This window comes from Ochotona curzoniae, unplaced genomic scaffold, assembly GCF_017591425.1.
Source record: "Ochotona curzoniae isolate NIBS_2020 unplaced genomic scaffold, NIBS_Ocur_1.0 scaffold_4506, whole genome shotgun sequence".
NCBI lineage: Eukaryota > Metazoa > Chordata > Mammalia > Lagomorpha > Ochotonidae > Ochotona > Ochotona curzoniae.
Genome location: NW_024467119.1, coordinates 40,655,729 through 40,676,490, shown reverse-complemented (window position 1 = coordinate 40,676,490; position 20,762 = coordinate 40,655,729). Strand labels below are relative to the sequence as shown.

At 38.0% G+C, this 20,762-nt stretch overlaps 1 protein-coding gene across 3 annotated transcripts in view; it reads right to left on the bottom strand.

Annotated features, from left to right (window-relative positions):
- Positions 1-20,762, bottom strand: part of NFKB1 (nuclear factor kappa B subunit 1) — a 118,361-nt gene that overhangs the window by 78,228 nt on the left and 19,371 nt on the right. The window contains exons 2-5 of one of the 3 annotated variants that reach the window (XM_040966564.1): positions 14,082-14,124; positions 10,512-10,587; positions 6,391-6,431; positions 2,568-2,666 (exon numbers count right to left, since the gene is read on the bottom strand). In XM_040966564.1, coding sequence (XP_040822498.1) covers positions 2,568-2,666; positions 6,391-6,431; positions 10,512-10,587; positions 14,082-14,117 — 252 coding nt within the window. In that variant the 5' untranslated portion in view covers positions 14,118-14,124. The remainder of the gene's footprint in view (positions 1-2,567; positions 2,667-6,390; positions 6,432-10,511; positions 10,588-14,081; positions 14,125-20,762) is intronic. The other 2 variants (XM_040966565.1, XM_040966566.1) reach the window with 2 other exon arrangements.

The following is a 20,762-nucleotide window of genomic DNA, read 5'->3' as shown; positions in this document are numbered from 1 at the left end:
TTCACTCTCTCTGTCACTCTGCTTCTCAAATAAACAAATCAATATTTTTTTGGAAAATGTTTCTAAAATAAAACTACCTCCTTTAACTTAGGGACAGCAGAGCCATTTAAACTCACAGTTAATGTCAGGCTAAAGGTATGAGAACAGCTTGTTAACATTATTTAAGCTCCTTTTCCTATACCTTGAATATATGCTTAATGAATATAACCTGGAATTAGTGAATAAAACATAAATGCTTTAGCCGTAGCTGACATTTAATAATGATTAATCTTCCACATTTATACTTAGACTGAATTTGTTATTATTTATGTATCTGTATTTCCTGCTGAATATTAAATTCTTGATTCGACAAGAGCATATAGCACCTAGTATGCCGTTTCATTTCTGACATACTCTGTTAGGTACACTACAAGCAATCACCACATGCAAAGGGTGTATGAAGACAAAGCATAACTGTATATACGATGTTTTTTATGAGTCAATACATTTTTAAAAAGTTAATTCTGTGATTTTTTAGTATCAAGAATTGCTCCCTACCCACAAAACACGAGAATAGTAGCAATAAATAGTTCGTGAACAATCTGTACTATTTATAATTTATATGCTTCTCATAAATAAATACAACACTTACAAGCATGACACACAGGCTCGTGTACTGAGAAGGCAGGTGCTGTGTCTGACTCCAGACACCCAGGCACTTGTGCCCCTGGGTCTCTTACCCTTTTCGTGCTCAGTTCGAGTTCTCAGTGCTTTAACTTACCACCGCCTGCCCAGGCCCTGCCCTCCGCACCTCCAATCTGCAGCAAGTGTGCTGCTGACTGAGCCCCTAGTCCCATAGGAAAGCCAAGTGAACTCCTTCCCGCACTTCTTACTTAATGAAGTTGTTATGAAGATTAAAAGACTATATGTCCAGTACTTAGTCAATACTCAGTACTTCTTTATCGCTCATCCTTCCTCATTCATGTTCTGAAGGACGTGAGGTCCTATGCTGTGTTCTGCTGTGGACTAGAGACAGTTCATCCACCTGCCTAATTATCTTTAATGGGAGAAAAACCTCTTACTACATAACTATAGCTTAAAAAAATAGCCAACTTAAAAAAAAGGCAAATGTGATTAGTACGTTCCATACTGTATAATATGAATGAATTTCACTTCGAGGGTAATGAATGGCATCAAATCAGTATTTGGTCTTCCACTCTAGAACAAAGATAGAAATCTTGATAGCCCTAGGCCAAGAAGCATGACATGATAAAACAAGAGAAACCAAATGCAAGGCTGGAAAACCAAAGAACAACTTCCTTACTTGACAGTTTTCTAAAGGGCCTGCTAATGAGTTTTATTTCTTTACAAGAACAAAATAACAAAAATATTGTGGCCAAAATATTTTACATTCTGAGAGGCATGGACACCTTATAAGAACCATAAGACAACCTTTTGCCCAAGCCTTGGAACTGAACAAATAAAACTTTCTGAAATGTGCAAGTTGCAATTGTCAACTGGTTCATCTGCAAAGCTACTATGAATCAGTGTATGAAACATGGCATTAGGTTATGAAAACATAAAACTCAAAGTAACCCGGAGGAAGACATTTTATCTAAAAACCAAAAATAAAATTGAAGGTGGCAAAAGTACACCCAAGCAAACACAAGGCACATCATGAAGCAGTTTATTACAAGTGGTTACCAGGCCGTTCAGGTGCAGGACTTCCAAGCTGTCTGCTGAACAGTTTCTCATTGAATTTCCAAAAGATCTTACCAACTATGTACTATTAATAATTTTGCCTTTTGTGCATAAGTCTTAGATAAACCTACTAAATGCAAACACACACAGATTCTAAACTCGATTGGTGATTTCAGAAAATGTATCATACTTAGTTGTCCCTCAATGTGTATGTGAATTGGTTTCAACAAAATCTGTGGACAGCAAAATCCATGAATTTTCAAGTGTCTTGTATACAAAGGGGCAGTATTTGCTTATAACAGAAGCATACCATCCCATACACTTGAAATTATCACTAGACTACTTATAATACCCAACAAGATGAGAATGTTTGTACATACTTGCCATACTATATTGCTTAGGGAACAATGGCAAGAAAAACAAGTCTGCATGTTCAGCCCAGACCATTTTCCTGCAAGTATTTCCAATCCACATTTAGTCAAAACTTCGATGTGGAATCTGCAAATCTGAAGGATGGCTGTAATTCATACACTCAGTCATCTGTTTTGTCTTTTCCCCCTACAAAGTCTAAAAATTTGTTAACAGAAATTTCTTTCAAAGACAATACTTTCAGAGAGTATACATATTTTTTAAATCTCTAAAATGATTAAGAAAAAGTTCAGTTGCTAATGTTGAGAATATTTTACTAACAGAAATGTTAATAGGGTTTTAAAATCTATCGGTCCTATTGAAAGGTAACAGAATTCCTATTAAAATATTAATACTCCCATGAATGCTTCACAGTTCAGGGGAAAAAAACAAATGATAGTCACCTAAAGCATTCTTTGCTTTTGCTCCTAGGAATGCCAGTCTTCCAGAATTCACACGAAAGGGCATCACAAACTTACTTTGACCTGGGGGTAGGACTTCTTGTTCTTTTCACTAGATGCACCAGGAAGTCCACCGTGGGATGGGCCTTCACACACATAACGGAAACGGAATCCTCTCTGCAAAGGCAAACAAGGACCCAGTAAGTTTGAGAAATGTTCGTTAAATTGTTAAGTGACAGTTACAAGCACACTTTTAGGACTTGCATACACTGCAAGTGAAAAGAAAAATTCATGAAACTATGAAACAGTGAGTCTCTGTAAAAGAGAGTCACTCTCCTGTCCTCTCATTATGAAGAGGACATTGTGTGATTTGTGTACTGAAACATGGCGGAAAGGCCAGGGGCCCCATCCTGTGGAACCTCTTGTGACATGCATAGGTGGACAGCAAACTGCCAAAGAGGTGAAGCTGCTGGACTTGATGTGCTGCGCTTGTTTGAATCACAGCTTCCTCATCTCAAATTGCAGCTGAAAAACTCTGAACTTTGCCATATTACTAAAAGTTATGCTTCTTTGTCTCTTATTTAAAGGAATCCTTTCATCTACTGTTTACAGCCACTGTAGAGAACACAGAAATATCTGCACCAGCGTTACAGACCAAATCCTAGACTAGGCTACCCATCTGGTAGGTTTCTCAACAGTTCAGAGGGAAAGATTTGTTTTTTATGATAATTGACTTGTTCCAGTCCAAACTTGAATGCTAACTGACCTAAATGAATACAAAACTAGATAGTTCCCTTAAATATGATCTAGCCCTGGAATTTTAATATTAATTCATTGATGAAGAGTTGGATAGAAACCTCTGCTTTGTGGATTACAAGCTGATTAACATGCTAAATGCCATGTATTTTCATCTGTACAAGTAAGATTATATTAGGCTATCTTTTGAGGTGTATTCCAGTTCTAACATTTTATGATTCATAAGGTGAAATTATAATTAAATCTATTTGAATATAAAGAATAAAACCAGGACAGATATGAGAAATGGACTTCACCATTTTATTAAAAGAGCTTTCATTCTATTTCCAAAAAGATGCAATTTCACAACAGTGTCTATTTGTGGTAGTACTTGATAGTTTATAACATACAGTCATCTGACTGGATGGTTTTCCCTGTCATTAAAATCACTTGAGTGAAAAGAACATTAAGTCAAACTACATTAAAACATATCCACACTGGTCATTTTCTTTTACTGTTGGGACTGACTTCAATAAACAGTATAAGACCATTAGGCCACTGGGAGTGCCCTATAACACACACTGCTTGCCAATTGGGGGGGGTTTCTATTCCACACTCAAACACAAAGCTTTGAACAGCTCTGAATTTTTGCCCAATTTAAATGGTGGATATTTCTTTTTAAAATTTTTAAAAATGTATTTGAAAGGCAAAGTAGGGAGGGAGAGAGGAAGAGACAGAAAGGTCTTCCATCTACTGGTTCACTAAATGACCAATAGCTGGGTTAGGGTCAGGCCGAAGCCAGTAGCCAGGAGCTTCTTCTAGTTCTCCCATGTGGACGCTGTGGCTCAAGCACTTGGGCTTTCTCTGCTGCTTTTTCAGATGCATTAGGAGGCTGGATCAGAAGTGGAGCAGCCCTACTGAGACTGGCACCGATATGGGATGCCAGTAATGTGGTTGGGAGCTTGACCCACTATGCAAAGCACTGGCCTTGGTGGTACCACATTTCTTCATACTTCATAGGGTCTTGTGATTTCTAATTTGAACTCTCTGAAAAACATCTGGAACTGTTCCTATAATCTCCAAGGATTCTTCTTTCTTTTTTTTTTTCTCAGATATACAGAGGAGGAGAGACAGAAGATCTTCCGTCCAATATTTCACTCCCCTTTGAGTGCAATGGCCGGTGCTGTGCTGATCTGAACCCAGGAGCCAGGAATTTCCTCCAGGTCTCCCACGCTGGTGCATGGTCCCAAGGCTTTGGGCTGTCCTTGACTGTTTTCCCAGGCCACAAGCAGGGAGCTGGATGGGAAGTGATGCTGCTGGGATTAGAACCTGCGACCATATGGGATCCTAGTGCTTTCAAGGTGAGGACTTTAGCTTGGCCCAAGGACTCTAATTTCTAAAGATTGGCTGGAAAAGTAGACTTCATGGAACGCGTAAGGACTGAAGCAATTTCCAGGTATGGGAAAGTTTCTCAAGGCACACAGGGGCCTCTGAACCTGTCTGATCAACTCATCAAAGTGGGACTTAAGACAGCTTACACACAGTGCCTCAGGAGACTCGGGACAACTTTCTGAGGTGAAGTTTCAGGGCAATTCCTGTTTAACTTCTTATAAAACTCAAATTACAAAATAAGCTACAGGGGCAGGTGTTAAACTACCTCCTTACATGCCAGCTTCTGCTATTCAATTACCTGGGATAGAGTCCTATATCCACTTCGAAGGCAGCTTCCTGATATTTTTATACCTCATGAGGAAGATCTAATGGCTTAAGAACCCAGGTCCCTGGAATCTAGAAGAAGATCCAGCTGGAGATTCAGGCTCCTGGCTTTGGGCTGGCTCAACCATGGCTGCTGCAGGTATTGGGGAGCAAAGCATCAAGTGGAAATCTATCAGTCTCTTTCTTTCAAATAAATACGATAAATAAATTTTAAAAGAAACAGGCTACATGCTCACTCTTACAGTTTTTGTGAACAAGTTTTATTGGCTTAATTTTGGTAACTGAATGAAATTTCTGAACACATGAAAAACCAACAGGAGGTGCAATAGTTAACCTCCAAAATTGACTAATCATAAAATATTTATACATATCTGATAATCAGTTTAAACATAATTTTAGTCTTCAAGCAGTAATAGATAACTGATCCCGGATTACACTCAAGAAAGCTGTATATGCTAATAATAGTAGTCTATGCTAAGATTCATCTCCACAAAAGAAAATCTGAAAATCCTGAAAACCATAATGTTGTAAAAACTTATTTAAATTCTTGACTTTCATTCAGTGTTATACAACGCAGACATGTCGTTTATCTGAGTAGGAAAAGAACACTTCAGAAAGCAACTGCAACTTCAAGAAGCAGGTGTGTGTTTCCTTAATCTCACACAAATTTGATCAGCACATCCACTCAGAGGTGTAGTGGCTCTACTGCAGCTCTGTGCAGGACTATATTGCTACTTCCATCCCCTAATGATGAACACTTCTTATAGGTAGGTATTAAAGATTCTTTTTCTTTTTCACAATATTGATAGCATCAATTTCTACAGAGTTGAACATGGTAATGTAACCTTATACATTCTGAGCTATCTCTAAAAAACCTAATGGTAAGAGTTAACAACTTGATAAGACCAAATATTCTGATTCAAAGAAACTGGGTGTGAAGCTAATATCAGAGAGAAGAGAACTCAGCAGTGCATCCTAAAATTCCATCTCCCATTAGTATTTCTGTGCCTTGAGTTGCATAATGCAAAGACAGACTAGTGCTCCTGAAGAAAGGAGGCGGGCTACGAAGTACTAGGGACTTGACTAATGGATCTAACAGTGTATGTATGTGAATTGCAATGTTCTTCCTTATAAATGAAAATAAATAGAACTTTCTATGCCTTTCCTGGGAGGAGCTGATAGATTAAGATGGTAGAGATAGTAGGATATCAAGGATGTATGCTTAAAGTTTTATCAGAGTAATTGTTGGGGCTCAAGACAGAAAGAAGGATGATGAAGAAAGAGATAAAGTGGACTATTAATGTTGTTCCACAACTTGGAAGGTAGATGATTTTCCAGGTAATCTACTTCCAATATAAAATTCATTTACTATAATTCAAGGCTTGAGATCTTAATATCAGACACAGGGATTTAACATGTAAGGTAAAATCCACCCCTTTAATCTTCTTACCTGTTTAGGTTGCTCTAATATTTGAAGGAATGGGCCATCTGCTAAAAACAAAAACAAACAGAAACCAAAAGAACTGTGAGGCTTCTCAAATTTGAGAAAATGTAAAGCAAATTAAAAATTCAAACTGTTTTAGTAGAGATTTCAAGTCAACTCTTAAAGCTCATTTCACAAGGCTACAATTTCTCAGGCTCATTTGAAACACTGAATGTATCCTTTTCTTAAAACTACAGTCTCACTGTTTTTACAGAAGCAAACATTTGCCAACTAGTGATGGCACACAGCCCAACCCAAGAAAGACATGACGGCTGGCAAAGATGCCCATAATCTTCACAACCTCATCCTTAAGAATGACACGAACACCAATTCAAAGAGGCAACTACTTCCTACAACAAGGAAGTTTTCTTCTGCCTTCACATCATTAGACACTGAATTTCACTCCTCAAATATTTTAATCTGGAATAAAAGCGATTGAGCCAGCAACGTGCATGTGCAAAATACACAGACCATGACCTTGGGCTCTCTGCTCTCTTCCTTGTTTCTGTTCTTTTGTCTTACTAAATCCCTCAACACTTCTTCTCCTTCACTCGTTCATTAGTTTCCTCTGCCTCTCCAATTTAGTGTATCAGAAATGGTGATTTTCTTCTCATTTATTCACAATTTTGAATGTTTACAGAAAAATAGTCGAATATCATTCTCTCAACAGCACAATATATAAAGTAATTTAATGGGCTAGATGCATACCAAATAATTATAAGAAAAACCTACGCTTCATCCATTACTCAAATGTACCTAGCTTAAAAATTCAAAGGAAAATCAGAATATCTGGCAGAAAATGTACAAATTAGCTTCATATTAGAACGTGTCTACTTTCTTTCTGTATTTATGCCAACGGAACAATAACCTATAACTCTACAGTTAACACAGGCATGTGGTCAATGTTTAATAATAAAAAAACCTTCTACGATGATGTAGCTGTGTCCATTCTAATCATCATTATCTTTAGCCTAGAAGCTCAAGATCTATTATTTTGGATAAATAAATCTGTGTGAAGAGATAAATCTTGAAGTTGACACTAAAAATTAACTTGGAATCTGTTTTTATCTTAGGTTAACGCTAGAGAACTGAAGGAAATTGTGGCATAATTGTTTCCTGTTTTTATTTAAGAAAATATACAAGGAAGGCAGTTGGAAATGACTGATCATATCTGAAGACAGACATACAAGAAAGGAAAAAAACGAAGAAGCACTGACCAATGTCTGAAACAGTGAATTATCTTCTTTTATCTACATAAAATTCAAGCATAGACACTGTAAACAACATTGTCAATTGCTTCTATAAAAAGTAACTAAAATCATAAAATTATAAAACATGGCAAGGATTTAATTAGGGTTGAAGAAGTCAAACTAAGTAGAAAGACAAATATCTTCATACCACCTACGTATAGTCTATACGACAATGTCCTCTAGAATGCTCCAGAATTTTACTAAGAAGACAGGCCCCTTCACAGAGAAAATATTCAAGAGTTAAATCCACTGGAAAATTAGATTTGATATGCATATATTTGTTTTAAGGCCAACTTTCTTCTGGTCACATCTCTATCTCATGACATTCTATTATGCAAAGAAATTTGAATTGCAGAAGAAAGTTATAATCCTAACAGCTGTTTCAACAACTTGCAGATGTATTAACAGTTTTAGATTTCAAAAAAATCTACAAGGAGTGAACATCTGACACAGTTAGGTTTAAACTCTTGTCAGGATTCTAGCGGCTCACATCATTGTGCCTGGGTTGGATATCTTCCTGCAACTCCTGACTCCAACTGACTGCTAACATAGATTGTGAGAGGCAGGTGGTGATGACTCAAGTCAAATAGTCTTGTCACTCACACAGGAGACCTGGATTAGGTTCCCACCTTCTGGCTTCAGCCTTGGCCTACTCCAGGCCACCACTGGCATCTCGGGAGTGAATCAGTGGGATGGAAGCTCTCTGTTTCTCTGGTACTCAAATTAATAATAATACAACAGCAAAATAAAGCTCCTGATTTTTAATAAATCCACAAGATTAAACTATCCATATGAAAATTACAAGTTGGCACTGGGCTAGATAACCTCTCTATCCATTTAAAATTTGAATAAACCTTCCGTAAGGGCCCAGCCTAGTGGTGTGGCAGGCTAACTCTCCAGCCTGTGGTGACAGCATCCCATATGGTTGTGGTTTGCAGCAGCTCCACTTCTTATCCAGCTCCGTGCTTATGGCCTAGGAAGGTGGGGGGGATGCCCCAAGTCCTTGGAAAATTGCATCCATGTGGGAAACCTAGAGGAGGTTCCTGGATCCCAGCTTTGGACTGACTCAGCTATGGCTGTTGTGGCCATTTAGAGAGTAAACCAACATACAGAAGACTAGGTCTCTCCTTTTCTTATGTAAAAGTCTGCCTTTCAAATAAAAATAAATAAATCTTTTTTTTTTTTTTTTTAAAAAGACAACTTTAAAAACAAACCAAAAAAACCAAAGCTTACTTGGAGGAAGAAATGTATGGATAAAAACGACAGGGCAGTAACTGGAAAACACGACTACAGGATTAATTTTAAAATGTTTTTCTACTGCTATAGCACAATCGTTTCTAAAAAATGAAATTCTGACCACAAAATATTTACTAGATAGTTCTTTGGGTCATCATATTTCTATAAAATATAAACCTAAGGAAAAAATAACACTCAAAAAAAGTTTTTTAGGATTGTTTGGTATTCACAATACATTAAATGAAAATGTATATGTATCCTGTGGCCAAGAAGGAAGTTACTAGATTTTCAACAAAATATTAATATAATCAAAAATACTTTGAACCTCAGAATAAAAAAAAACGAATTTGCAGGAAACAGACACTACCAAGAAATTGATCTAGAGTTCAAACTAAATATGACTTCACAAGATCATAGACACACAGGCCTTTAAAATACGCTTTGTCAGGTAAAAAGACAAAGACCAGTGTGTTGTGGCTCTTGCTAGTGAAGCCTAATGCATAGATAAATTCCTCCCCTGCAATTCTTCTAATTATAGAAACACAGAAAAACATTCTCATATAAACAATGATCACCAGTGTAATCATAAAAATTGTACACGAGAAAGGTATAAGTTGTATAAAGTATTTCAAGGAAAATAAGCTCATAGCAAATAAAACTATCCAAATCCAGATCTGTGATTAACATCCTGTTAATCATGATTAATTCACACTGTTCTGAAAACCAGCTGAATCTCTGCATGATGTAAGAAGTGAACAGGACATGAAAACAGCCATCATACCAAGCTTACATATAATCAGCGAATGAAAAAGGAACTGAGTGAACTGAATTGCTTAAATGCAATTAAAAAGTATGAGAATGAAACTAATAGCTACATGAATGGGAAGGATTTTGATTGTGACATATTCAATTGGTCAGAATACAAAGCCAAGGACTAGCATTATTTATGGTGTAAGCGAGTAAAGCCACTGCCTGCAATGCCACCCTCTCATATGAGTGCCAGTTCAAGTCCCTGTTGCTCCATTTCTGATCCGACTTCCTGCTGATGTACCTAGGAAAAATAGCAGGAAACAGACCCAGACGAATCTCCAGGATCCTGGCCTTGCCCAGGCCCAGTCATTGTAGTTATCTAGGGAGGGACCCAGGGGGTGAGGATTTTCTCTCTCTCTGAGCCTCTTCCCTGGAACTCTGCCTTTTGACTTAAAAACAAAACCAAACAAAAACCAACAAAACTAAAACCTAGCACTATATCTACTGTGCTCGTTTTCATGTTACAGTTCATTTCCCTATGCCTGGCACATAAACAGCTTTTAGACAAATGATTCTGGAAGAGAACTGAACAGCTGAGGCTGCCTCATGAGTCTGCTACAGAGCAAAAAAGATTCAAAAAGCACTGAGAGAAAAGACAGAAGTTAAAAAGGAAAATCCTTACATTCAGTAAAAAATTCTTTCTGAGCTCCCCTGGCAGACAGAATTTCGTGCAAATACATTCGAAGATAACATTCTGAAAGACTGATCTTTAAAAGAGATTATGAACAAGTACTCAATTTTAAAAATATAAAGTAATCCAAAAGGAAATAAGCATGAGTTTTTTTTTTTTACCTGTTGGTGGTGGCATCTCAGGTTGAAATAATTCTGAACTAAATATTGTAGTACTCAAACCATCCAAATGAAACATCTGTAGAGAAGAAAATTTAAATCTAAAGTCAAATACTTGAAACAACTGTAAGAATGAAATCCAAAACCCCAAAATATGCAATCAGTATTCCAAAATACTTTCATGAGATCTAATTAATTTCATATGTGAATGGCATTTTATGTCGAGTTGGACCATGTTTGTTAACAAAGAAATCTAAGAAAGAACAGCTTAGGATGAGGGTTATAGTAGGTGAAGCCATGGCTTGAGATGTCCTCACCCTTATCAGAGAAACAGTTGAAGTCCTCGCCACTCTGCACCTCTAATCCAGCTGGAAAGAAACAGATGACACAGCTCAGGTACTTTTATTCCTGCCTCCCAAATGGGACACCCAAATGGGACACCCAGATGGAATTCCTGGCTGTCAGCTTCAACTCGGCCCAGCAGTGCGTATGCATCCACTTGAGGAGAAAGTCAGTAAGTGGCATCTCTCTCTCCCTTATCTCTGTGTGTCACTATGCCTTTCAAACAATTAAATGGAGAACAATTTTGTATTGTTTACACTCACAAGTTGGCAATAATTTGTTGTAGTTTATTGTAGCAATAATACTATGGGCATGCAACATATTTTTAAAAAACTCAACTCTATCTTGATAAACAATTAGATTTTTTTAAATAGCCAATATAACAACTTGTCCCATTCTCCTTTTTTAGCAATGCATTGGAGGCTCTTGGAAGCCTAGGAACACAGCATGCCTAGTTAAATCAACAATAAGAAAAACAAAAATTATCAGTTCAGAATTAAAATTGTGTTCCATTTTATGGTTGAAGAGTAAAACTTAGCAAGCTATTCATTGTTTCCTGGAAAGTAAACAGGAATTTTAAAAAAATCAGTAAAAATGGGTTTCCTAGTTTCTTATTGCATATTCATCGGTCTCAGAGCCAAAGAGATGATTTGGTAGAGAAACCTTTGCTGTGGTCATGCGGGGGACTGACATGGCTGCACAGAGAGTGAAGGCACCATCAGTGCAGGGACCATGCTGTGCTGTTGCTTACGTAGCGTCTGAGCACATCAAGGAAAGAGAGCAAATTCCAGAATACCCTCAAACCCTGCGGGCATGTGAACGTCAGGAAATAAAACCCATCAAGCTAAAGACAAGAAAATAAAAACATCAAGGACATCTTCCCCTCAAACATGGAAGTATCAGAACATGCCCCACCCCTGTGGCTGAGGATCACAAAAATGCCCACATGTGCAAAACTTTCAAAATGAATGTTCTCGGCAGTCTTTAACCCTCATGTGGCATGAAAGACTGTTTCCTGGTAACAAGATTTCCTGTGTGTAGACAGGAAAGCATGGTTTAAAACCAAGCAGAAACAGCTTCATGTTGGTTAGAATTAGAGATGGCATATTAAAAGTGAAAGGTAAAACAAAGGGTTTTAATAACATAAGTACCTAAATGTCTCTTACATGGCAGTCAAAGAAAATGTTCCTAGATTTATCTTGTATTACTATTTTTTAACAACAAAATCAGAAAGGAACATCTTAATGTGAAAAAAGCAGGACTCAGTCATTCTGTGTAACTCTACTGTATCATGAGTTATGAATGCTAGTCTATTTTATTTATATGTAGAATCAGTAAGTGATCCCTGAAAGTACTTCAATACTGTTTTTTTATTTTTTCTGGATGTTTCTCTACATGCATCACATTGGACAGAAAATTCAGATTGCTTTAGCTGGCTGCCATTCAGATGTGCTGATACCTAGGAATCCCTCCCCCTTGTCCAGTGCAGCAAATTATAGCTTTCAAATCACTGCCTAATAAAAACTGCCTTTGGAGCACCTAGCGATCCTTCAACATTTTTGTCCCCTCTGTGCAGGCATCTACTACAGCATCTATCACCTTGCAGAAACTACTGCAGTCCCTCCTGTTACAGTGATAGCGCCTTGAACATAGTCTGTGTACCACTTGTTTTAATCCACAAAAAGTTGATGTTGTCAGATCATTATGCCCAAATAAATAGAATACATCTCATAGTTTGAAATAGCTCTTAAAACAATTACATTAGAAATGTAAAGGATAGGTATTTGGCACAGCGGTTAAGCCAACATTTAGGATGGCCACTTCCCATACTGGAGTGCCTGATTCATGTTCTGTTCCAGATCTTAATTCCAGCCTCCTGCTCATGTGTATCCAAGGAAGCAGAAGGTGATGGCAAAAGGAGCTGGGTCCTGCAACCCCATGGGAAACCTGAATAGCATTCCAAACTCCTAGCTCTAGCCGAGACAGCCCTGGAAGTTATAGTCACTCAGGAAGTTGGCAGATACGCGAGCTCTCTCCCAAATTACCAAAAAAAATTTTTTTAAATAATAATTTAATAATAATAATAATTTATGTGTACAGCAAGACGGTAAGTACAGATAATGAAGCAGAGTTTTAAATAGGGAGCACAGATATGTTGGACTAGTTAATGCTTTATAGCTTATAAATTCTCCAAAGTAAAAAGCTAGATGGAAAACAAAACAAGGACATCGGTGCCCCACATAACTGCTAACATTATCAAAACAAATTAACGTAACATTCTCAAAGCACATTCACTGGTCTTCAAGTCTTTTCAACATCCCTGTGAATATGTAGCTAGAATCCCAACCTTGTATATGAGATATGTGAGGCTTAGGGGAATTAAGAAATCCTTTGAGATACAAGAGGTGCTCAGTAGCACTCAGTATCTATAAAGCTCAAAAAATTATATAAAGACTGAAATTTAATTTATAAAGATCTCAATACATATTAGCTGCTTCTTTAGATGCATTTTAAATATCTTAAGGGGCTATGGTGGGTTGCTATGTGTTCTTCCTGAAAAAAACAAGGGTGGAGGAGAAATGTTTAAATCCTAATCCCTACTACCTGATTTGTAACCTTACTTGGAAAAAATGTCTCTAGATTTAATCAAGTTAGGAAGATGGGGGGACTTGAAATCCAACAACTGAAACTGCCATAAATAAAAAGAAAGAGCTATATGGATATAGACACAGTCGACACACACAGGATGGAAGGACATTTGTCAATGGAATCAGAGAATGCAGTGATGCGGCCATAGCCAAGGGATGCTGAGGCTTGCCAGAATCCCCCAAGAATCAGGAGACAGGCTTGGGCAGGTTCTCCTTCACACTTCCATTAAAGGAGCCTACGCTGTCAACATCGAGATCCTGGATTTCTTGCCCTCAGAACTTTGAGAAAAAGATAAAATATATTTCTGTTGATTTAAGCCACCAGGTTCATGGTAATTTGCCATAGCAGGACTGTAAGGGGGCCATCATTTGAACTGCCGCACAATTTACATGCAACAACATGTGACAGCAGGACTCATATGTCTTCTCCAACCTCACATTAAGGAACAGGGAAACTGAAAAAAAAATTTTAATTATTCACCACCTTTAGAGTTTTTCTCATAACTATTACTAGTGGTACCTCTATCCATTTTGGAATATTAATGCATTTAAATAAAATTATCTGTGAGATAACAACACTTACTTCCTCAGTTCTCAAATAGTGGTCGTCGTCTGCCATTCTGGAGCTGTATATCAAAACAAACACAACAAAGCTATAATACCAGAATGAAACTTGTTTAGCTTGGTTAAGATACAAGGTAAGTCACTCGTGTTATATATTAGAACACCTGAGTTTAATACCTTGTTTTGAATCCTGACTCTAGGTTGCTGCTAATGTGGACCCTAAGCAGTAGTAAGGGATGGCTTAACCTCTTGGGTTCCCATCACCCACCTGGGAGACCTGAATTTAGTTCATAGCTCCAGGCTTCAGTTTCAGCCTAGATCAGACTATTTCAGGCATTTAGGTAGCTAACAACCGGATGGGAGTTCTCAGACTCTTCTCTGCTTATACATATATGAATAATCCCATCATAGTACAGCTGGGTAAGTTGGCTGCCTGAGACATCAGCATCCCATATAGGCATCAATCAGTTCTTGTCCCATCTGCTCTACTTCCAATCCAGCTTCTTGCAAAAGGCCTGGATGGTCCAAGTTCTTGTGGCTCTGCATTTATACAGCAGACTCGGATGAAGCTCCTAGCTCCAGCCTGACCAATTCCTGGTTATTGTGGCCATTTGGGGAAGTGAACCAGTATGTAAGACACATTTGTCCCTCTCCTTTTCCCCTCCTCTCTCTGTAATTGCCCTTCAAAAAAAACCCAAAACTTAAAATCCTGTAACTATGGAATTCATGCAGTAATATCATTCTAAGACCAAATTTAACTGTTCTAAAAAGACCTTAGGAGAAGGATTTAGTGTGGTTCTCTTCTTCGGTATGTAAATTTGGCAACAGGGAGATTGCATAATAAGTTACCATTTACATATGACTCTACATTCTCACATTAAGGTTACAATAACCTGAATTTGGTATTTTACATAAAAGTCATACATACTTGAATTTTTTAGTGGCCATTTCTTTTTATCACCTTTCAAATTTTAAGGATTTACAGTCTTAGCTCCTTGTGCTTTCCTGTTATTTTCCAGCTGTTGATGAACCCTGTGATGGTCTCAGAATTGTTTCCAAGTTGTCTACAAGCTGTTCCAGCTGAAGAGTCTCAGAAGGGCCTGAATAGAGCCTGGCACAGCTGCCAGGATGGCTAGAGGATTGCTGCAGGGTACCACACACTATCCTCTAGTGCTTCCTGTGTCCACTGAAGGCAGCCACCTCCCTACCAATGTTGAAGTTAGTATAGCAACTCTAACCTTAAAAGTGCCATAAAAATGCAAAAACAAGAATCCTTATCTCCACTGTGGGTTTCAAGACGTAACTCCAGCCAGGTATGAACACACTTCAGTTCCTAGCAATCTTTTATTACCCAGAGGCACGCATTAGGTACAAAGCCAAATAGAAGTGACAAGAATAGACTTCCATAGTTTTTCCCTAATCTTAAGATGAAGTCTGTCTTTCATTATAAAGTATGGTATTAGCTGTGGGACATTACCTGAGGAAGTTCCTTTAGATTCTAGTTTATTATGTGCTTTGTTGTCATGAAAAAGTACTGGATTTTGAAAAATGCTTTCTAAACATCTAATGAGATGGTTATGTGCATTTTTCTTTATTATGTTAATATTGCATTATATTTTTTATTATATGTTGTTGACTCAATCTTGTACTCCAGGGGTAAGTCCCACTTGTTTGCAGTGTAATAAGTCTTTATGTTGTGGCAGTTTTGTTTCATAGTATTTTTCTCAGGAGTGTTTCATCTATATTCATAGAAGATATTGATCTTTAATTTTCCTGGGAGATCCTTGATTTTATTATTATAGCATTGTTGGGCTGATAGAATAAGCTGGAGAAAGTACTATTCTATTCTTTGTAAGAGTTTTTATGAATGACTGATTTTAATTCATTAAACTTTTGGTAGATTTCACCAAGGGAAAAAAATTAACAAAAAAACAAAAGTGCTGAACCACATTGTAAAACATTCACAATTTACCTAATATTGTTAGCATTATTTTAAACAGGAAACCATTAATTTAATTGAAAGTACATTTTAGATATATGACATGAAACAGTGGAGTTAAAAGCATACACAAATTTTTGACGTCTTTCCCTCACTCCCCACGAAACCCCTAAGGCACCCAAGGCATTCAGGGCTGCAGTTGAGAATGTGAGCTTGTCCATCAAAATGTGTTCCTTTTCCCACAGCAGCACTGTTGAGCTGGCACCATGATACTCAGCGTGCAATCGAGCCCACAATTCCTGCCATCTGACAACATGCTCACCAGTAGGAAATGTCAGAGCTGTGTGTGTGCTGAGCTTTGAGGCCTTGAGCAGAAGACCTTTCACATGTTTCCTCCATGCTTTGTTTTTCTCTTCCTTGCAAGATAAAGCCCGGATGTGGAGGAGAGCTGGATTCTACCACACAGGCAATGATGAGAGACTGCAAGACTGAAGATAAGATGGAGGGAATCTGGACCTTAGACGGTCACCATGCAACAAAGCAGCTCTGACCAGCCAGGCTCACACTGGTGGTGATGTGAGAAAGAGGCAAGTCTCTGTTCTTTAAAGCCCAGTGTACTATTCGGTGACTGTTCAAACAGCTCAGCCCTCACCCCAATGAACACATTGCTTAAAGCTGCAATGAGCACTTAGCCTCCAAGAAAAAACTGTCTTCTGATGAATCTGTGCCTGCTGGAGCATGCGTGACAAAAAGGAAGAAAGGCTCATGAGGACTTTCAGGATACGAAGCACAGTTCAACCTTAGCAAAAGGGAAAAGGACAGCTGCAAGTCCTGCTGGACATGAAATTCACATAGGTTTGCAGGGAGATATTTTTCCCAAGTAAGAAACTATTGGTTGAAGATATTCAAACAGCAGCGAGTGAATATATGTGAATTAAGACCAGCAGTTATAAAAGAGAACTGGAGTATTTCAGCTGTGAGTTAAGATACTGCATCCCAGAAAGGAGTGCAAGGATCAATTCTTGATGATTCTCCTGATTTCAGCTTCCTGCTAATGCATACTCTGGGAGGCCAGCTGATGGGAGGGGAGTTGACGCTGTCTTTGTTTCACTCTTTAATAAATTCTCAAAAATAAGTTGCTTTTTTTTTTTTTAAGAGACAATGGGACATGCTACAGTATAGATGAGATAGGTCATTGAAAATTCTGCCACTGCTAGGTACGTGACTGTGGCTTTTAACCAAACACCATGGTCTCATTTTTAACCTTTAATGTGAGACTTTGATGGGACAGATTTTTGAAAGAAAAAAACATGTTTTCAGGCTCACTGTAGTTCTGTTATCTGGCTGGCAAATGTCTATTCAAAGAAAACATCTCTTAAGTCATAACATTTTTGAAACACTTTTAAATTTTACATGAATATAATGAATTATCAGTATCATTTTCAGATATATGAGAAATACTAAACAAAAAGGTACATAAATCCTTATCCTTAATATACCATAGGAACCAACATGTTCAGAAAAACGATTAAAGTCACTTTTTTTGATCAGTGATCTGGGTCAATCTTCGGAATATTTTCAAACAATCTTTGCCCACAGTTTTTGAAAGAACAGACCGCTGATTCGTGAAACTGACAAAAACAATTCAGTACCTCTGCTGCACTGCTTAAACTGTGGTATTCCTGAGCTTAAATGTATGGAATTAACAGAAAGCAGCCCTCACCTTAATTTTGACAACACTGACTGCAGCTCCTTTAAGACAGGGATGTTGAGTTATTAGCATGGATCACCACTGTACCATAGATAAAACCTTCAATCTGAACTTCTACAGCCCCTACAAGACAGTTACATTCACTGTAAAGAGTTGAGGCAAGAGTACCCAAAGGGTGGTGGCAAGGTTAATTCATAATTTAAAAGTAAAATGCCAAAACAAGCCAAGAATCATTTGGAAAGAATGAATCACTAGCAATATTTGCATTAATTGTAAGAGCAGGTTTTCTTTCTAAAATGTTGAAATGCTAATTGAGCCTTTGGAACTAACGGATTAGAAAGGACTGGGAAAGTCCCTTCTGCCCCCCTGCTCCCCCAGCCTTCCCTTCACTGTCCCTTTGCTCAGTTCTGCGCTTTTGAGGAAGGACCTTGAAACAGAAAGGGAGATCTAGAGTCGGCTGGGGGAGATGAGTCTAATCTCTGCATTTCTCCCCAGTGGAAAGGTTTCTGGCAAGATTTTCAGCCCATGGAAACAGAAACTGAAAACATAGCTGGCTAGCAACAAATAAAACATCCAGTGAATTGTTTGTGGTTTTCTTGTAAAAGCCATGTTGCAACAAGTTTAGTCCTGAATTTGTGATGAGTTCTGTGACATGCCAAAAGGGTTATTGTCTGAACATCTGGAACAAACCCTCTACGAACAACAAAGCTCATCACATGTGTTTCTTGGTGAAAGGAGGCAGTGAGATGGAGCTGATTAAAAGTGGTGTTTAGCGTTAAGGTTGGAGTTTGGGTATTTATGTATTACAAGGGATACTTCCTAGAATCAGAGATTTACTTTTTGATTGTAATCCCCCTAAGAAAATATATTTCCATTTTATTAGCCTTCACACACACACACACACACACACCCTCTTTAAATCCATTAAAGCAATTTCATGATCTACCAAAGGAGCACAATTGAAATTTAAAAAACCAAAACTTTACATGCCACCAAGAAGGAACATTCAATTTCAAGATCCTATTCAGAGAACAGACACCAGTTATACATGATTTTAACATTTCATCTTGGTTGGAAACTAAGATGAAATTATGAGAAGGGATGACCTTTCACCATTTGTCTGTTGGATAATACGTTTATGCATCAGAAAAACATGGTGAAATCTCTTTCCATACAGGAATTTTTTGGAAGAAAGACTATAAAAGTTAGTTACACATGGATATAATGCAATATGCTCAAATGAGACTGTCCTTTGATTCTGCTATTTCAATTTCAAGAATTTTCACTAAAAATTTGAGCCAGTGTGCCCAAAAAATAAGAGTATTCACTGAGGCATAACATTGAAAATAAGCTACATACCCTCTGAGAACAAACCAGATTTAGTCTACATTCATAAAACTAATACTAGGCAACTGTTAGAATAATTCAGACCTAGATATAACAACATGGAAGCTTTTACTAAGTTATGCATTTCCACAACTTTATTTCCTACCACAATTATATATCCAGAAATACTTAATAGACCTGCCCTGATCTTAAACTCTGACACCTTTAATAACTAATGACAGTGTATAAAACATGAAGCATGATGGCTAGTGTTGTGGCAGTTGGTAGAGCCACTGTCTGTGTGATGCTGGCAGTCCACAGGAGCACTCATCTGAGTTCCAATGGCTTTACTCCCTCCCAATCTGGTTCCTTGTTAGTGAGCCTGGCAAAGCAGCCCAAGAAGACCCATGTGTTTGGGCCCTTGCCACCCATGAAGGAGACTCAGATGAAGCTCCAGGCTCCTGGTTTCAGCCTGTCCCAGCCCTAGCTGTTGCAGTCACTTATGGAGCGAACCAGCAGGAAGATCTGTTTCGCTCCAACCCTTCCTCTCTCTCTTTTTATAACCCCTGTTTTTCAAGCAAGCAAAGAAATCTCTTTTTAAAATGAGGGATGAATGAATCAAAAACTTTTAAGCACTATTAACATCTTTTTGGAAACACAATGAAAAAATTAACCGTCAATGTGCTGTTTAATCTTGGTGGTAACATGTTGGCTCAGTGATGGTGAAAGGAAGTTGCTGGTGGGATTAATTACTTTTTAAAACAGCTGATTGCCAAGCTTGTTTAAAGTCAGTATTTCTGTGTAGCCACATTTAGATTTGTATCACTTCACTTTCTACATTTCCCCACTCCTTTTCCCATTTCCTTCAGCCACAGTGTTGCACTTCTGTCAACTGAGACCAATTAATATATACAATAACTTGATAAATACAAATACAAATACAATTCTTAGAACCTGTATATCAATGTTCTTTGTTCACGTTGGGGGACAACCTACCAGTGATAGTACATAACATACACAAAATTCTTTCATTATCTCACAAAGGAGTACAGTGAGTGATACACAGCAATGTTGTCCATTCTGTCAGAAAGCGTAACAAGTGCTTATGATAAATAATGAAAAGAGCCACAAACAGAAGTTTTTGGCATACTGAGAACATTCCAATATTGAATTTCTTTCCCACCCTATATTTTGAGTACCAGGCCATACTCTCTCTATAAGATGGTTATGTTTCAAAGCTGATGAAAAAAGTTTACACTCAGGGCCAGTGCAGTAGGCTAAGCCTCTACATGTGGCACTGTCATCCCATGATGGTACCAATTTGAGTCCTTGCTGCTCTAATTCTGATCCAACTCCCTGCTTATACCATGGGAAAGCAGAAAAGGATGGCTCTTGTCCTGGGCTCCTGTATCCAAGTAGGAACCCAGAAGAAACTCCTGGCTTATGCCTTTGGATGGGCTCAGCTCTGGCTGTTGTGATCATGTGTGGAGTGAACCATCAAATGTAAGAATCTCTTTGTCTCTTCTCTTTTCACTACCTTTCAAATAAAAATAAATCTTAAAATGGTTTCCATGTTACATTCAGGGGAATTCTAGCAATGTTTAGAGACTGTCAGCTGTCACAAGTGGGTGGGTGGACCTAAAACAATTCATGTACAGAGGTCAGAGATGTTGCTAAACATTCTACAAACACAGGGAAGACCCTCACAACAAATTATCCGACCC